Here is a 3,692-nt window from a genome sequence, read left to right as displayed (position 1 = left end):
AAAACAGTAAAATTGTGAAATATTTTTACTATTTAAAACAACTGCTTTCTATTTTAATATACTTTAAAATGTAATTATTCCTGTGATTTCAAATCTCAATTTTTATCATCATTACTCCAGTCACATGATCCTTCAGAAATCATTCTAATATCCCGATTTGCTGCTCAAAAAACATTTATTATTATTATTAAGATGCTTAAAACAGCCGAGTAGAATTTTTTCAGGTTTCTTTGGTGAATAGAAAGTTCAGAAGAACAGCATTTATCTGAAATAGAAACATTTTGTAACATTATAAATGTCTTTATCATCACTTTTGATTAATTTAAAGCATCCTTGCTAAATAATGTTTTATTTTATTATTGCATCCTTGCCCCCCGGCCCCCACCCCAACTGTTTTAAATATTGATAATAATAATAATAATAATAAACAAAATGTTTCTTGAACAGCAAATCAGCACATTAGAATGACATCAGTCCAATCAGGCGTCAGAACAGAAGGGGCAGAGTACAAATACCGTGAGTCAAGAAGTCAGGCAGAATCATACACAGGAATCAATCAGGAACAGAGGAACTATAACGCTTGGTAAGGCAGATGAACTGGCAATACTTTGCGACCAGCACATGGACTGGTCTCAGTTTATATGAGAGTCAAACAGGAAATGGAAGTAGAGGAAGCAGAGGGAGTGGAGCACGGTCAGTACTCGGGCGAGGGCTCCCTCTGCTGGCTTGGCGTTACACTTTGATCACAGAAAATCACAATATTACTGCTTTTGCTGTATTTTGGATCAAATAAATGCAGGCTTGGTGAGCAGAAGAGAATTCTTTAAAAAACATTAAAAACCTTGACTGGTAGTGTAAGAAAATTTGAATACAGGTATACATTTCTGATCCAAATATACCAAATTGTCTGAGCACAATGACAAAGTCCTTCAAAAATACTTGCAGTCAGACACTTTAACACGCATCCACTTTCATCCAATATAATAAACTCAAGCCCTTGCAGACAAGACCACTCTGTCTCCAATCTCTTGCTTGTCTTTATCCAGATGTTGGGCATTTCTCAGTAATTTTCATCAACAGCCTTTAGCAAGGTCAGCGGGGCCCGATTCAGCTATAAAGTACATCTGAATGCTGATTTGGGTGCAGACAATGGCCTGCTACATGCTGTTTGGAAAAATTCCCATCCATAGCCTTTCTTCCCTGAAATTTATGAGGGTGACGCAGCATAGTGCCTCAGCCTCTATGATCCCATTCTCCTCTGGTGGATTGCTTTCCTAATGGACACTGACAGATGGGGCTGGAAATAGCAGCGCTGCCCCTGCCTCTGCATGCTCGTTCTTCATGGATCTTCTTTCTTTATACTCTTTCTCACTCTCTATTCAGACATACTTTCCCAACAAAAACCAGTCGGAAATAAACACATCTTACATTTCAATTAGTTCTTTGATGCATCCTTCAAACTACTGGACATTCGCCCAATTTTGTGACTGTTTTACAGACAAAGCCAGCAGTGATTTCCTTTAAGAATTCTGTGAGGGATGTATGTTTAATTTCATGCGGGATAATTAGTGGAGCTTATGAATAATAGATGTGGGAGGTGGTGAAGAGAAATGTGTTTGACACCAGCTTGAGACGGACCCTGTGGAGACCTACAATTTTTCCGATATAATTTGTATCTAGTATGAGACAGAAAAACTACCTGACTAATGGTATTAGAAGACATTTGTAATGCAAATAAGCAATGCAAATTGTATTGTAAATATATGTCAGTAAGTGGCATTAAGCTGCGCCAACAAATATAACATTAGCCACTACAACACCTGTGCTGGTGGGGGAATTTATCTCATGCCGAATGCCTCTTCCTGACTGGCTGATACACCTGACCGTCTCCCGCTGAGGTTCCAGGATGTCCCGGTACTTCGACACCATCAGCACCGAGATAAAATAGACAACAGCGAGAGCCAGGAACTGGGCCTGCTTACTGTCATCCTGTGGAGCACAACACAAAAACATGAAGGAGGGTACGAAGAAGAGTCAACATTAGACTAAAACATGTCACGCAAAGCAGAAATGCTACTCTGAACTGATTTTGTTTTGTTAGTGCACCGTTTCAACAAAGAATTACAGAGTGACATTTCAAAAATAGCAATAAATGAAAAAAAACTATGAATGAATGAATATTCAATATTTTATAAAAAAATAAAAATATATAATATTAATCTAGAAAAATAATATTAAAATAATATTACTTAAAATAAAGTAAAGTAAAATAAAATAAAAAAGTATTATATCTAGTGCTGGGCAACAATTAATCGTGATTAATCGTATCCAAAATAAAAGTTTTGTGTACATAATATATGTGTGTGTACTGTGTAGAAAATGACCTGAACTCCTGCGCTCAGAGCCGGTAATTTCCAGCAAAATGAGCAACCATTGACAAAACATGATGTGGATGTGACCAATCATTAAATAAAGCTGCATATTGTATTGTTGTGACTCTACTCAGTTATTATAAAGGTGTGTTTTACTTTGGGCTGTGGCTGGATTTATCTCTGAACATATGCCAGTAGTGCCAATTAGTTTTAATAGTTTTAATAGTGGCAAACTAATATATATATATATATATATATATATATATATATATATATATACACGGTATATGTATGTATACATTCTGCCTTTCATTAAAGAAAACAAGATGCTTTTGAACATGGGGAGATACACATGCACACTTTTCTTTAAAGGGCATTTGAGCACGGTTTGAGTGACTCACAACATCGCGAAAGACAGCAGCTCGCAGACGGTTGATGTCCACGTCTTGCAGAAGTCGGTCCAGGTCCTTAATTGGAGAAACATTACTTGGAAAATGTTCTATGGTGGTCTAAGGCAAGAAAAGCAGACATTTTAAACAGGCACTTAACACTTTAATTTAACAGTTGTCACACTGCAGATCTCGTTTACACATTCACACCATACCCACAGCACCAAATCACACATAACGTGACAATGTTATATTGTGTGGAAAAAACAAATGTGGCAAGACACCACATACTGTACTTTCACTCTTTAACAAAGACAGCTTGAACACAGAGTAGACTACATGTTAAATGTTATAATACATGTATAAAAAAAGTAAAGTAAAAGTAAAAAAACAATTCAATTGTGTCATAAATGACATAAATTTCAAGTATTATTTATATTACATAAATTATAGATATCACTTTACTTTTGGACAAAACGCCTGCAACAAGAAACCCCTAATTGCATAGTGAGATTACAGAAATTGTGTTTAGTGCTTGGATGCAGTGTAGCAGAGTGTGCAGTAGAGTGGGTACCTTGCTGGCCATGGAAACACTTTGCAGGCCCTCCTGAGACTTACTGGAAGACAAGGTGGACTTCAGACTTCTGTCCCTCTGATGCTGACGACACTCTAAGCAGTTCCTCACAGCCACACAACATACTGAGACAGAGAGAAAGAAAGAACACCAAATATAATAGTAAAAGGGTGGACAAAGAAGAATGGAGGAGTAAAATCATAAATTTACATAAAATAATTGTAAATAAACTACAAAACTGAATCATTTGATTCTGGGTGCTGATTGATCAATATAGTGTCCCAATATATGGGCTCCCTGAATTACAGTGACAACCCTGCTTGTATCTCATTGCTTAAATGCGTAATATAATATAAT

General features: G+C 36.6%; 1 protein-coding gene across 1 annotated transcript in view; it reads right to left on the bottom strand.

Annotated features, from left to right (window-relative positions):
- The window catches only part of LOC107704698 (neurobeachin-like), a 282,564-nt gene that overhangs the window by 156,709 nt on the left and 122,163 nt on the right, over positions 1-3,692 (bottom strand). The window contains exons 24-26 of the mRNA XM_016507685.1: positions 3,336-3,460; positions 2,774-2,881; positions 1,821-1,989 (exon numbers count right to left, since the gene is read on the bottom strand). Of these exons, the coding sequence (XP_016363171.1) occupies positions 1,821-1,989; positions 2,774-2,881; positions 3,336-3,460 (402 nt within the window). The remainder of the gene's footprint in view (positions 1-1,820; positions 1,990-2,773; positions 2,882-3,335; positions 3,461-3,692) is intronic.

This window comes from Sinocyclocheilus anshuiensis, unplaced genomic scaffold, assembly GCF_001515605.1.
Source record: "Sinocyclocheilus anshuiensis isolate Anshui unplaced genomic scaffold, SAMN03320099.WGS_v1.1 scaffold758, whole genome shotgun sequence".
In the NCBI taxonomy this organism is placed as follows: domain Eukaryota; kingdom Metazoa; phylum Chordata; class Actinopteri; order Cypriniformes; family Cyprinidae; genus Sinocyclocheilus; species Sinocyclocheilus anshuiensis.
This window is presented reverse-complemented; position numbering and strand designations above follow the sequence as displayed.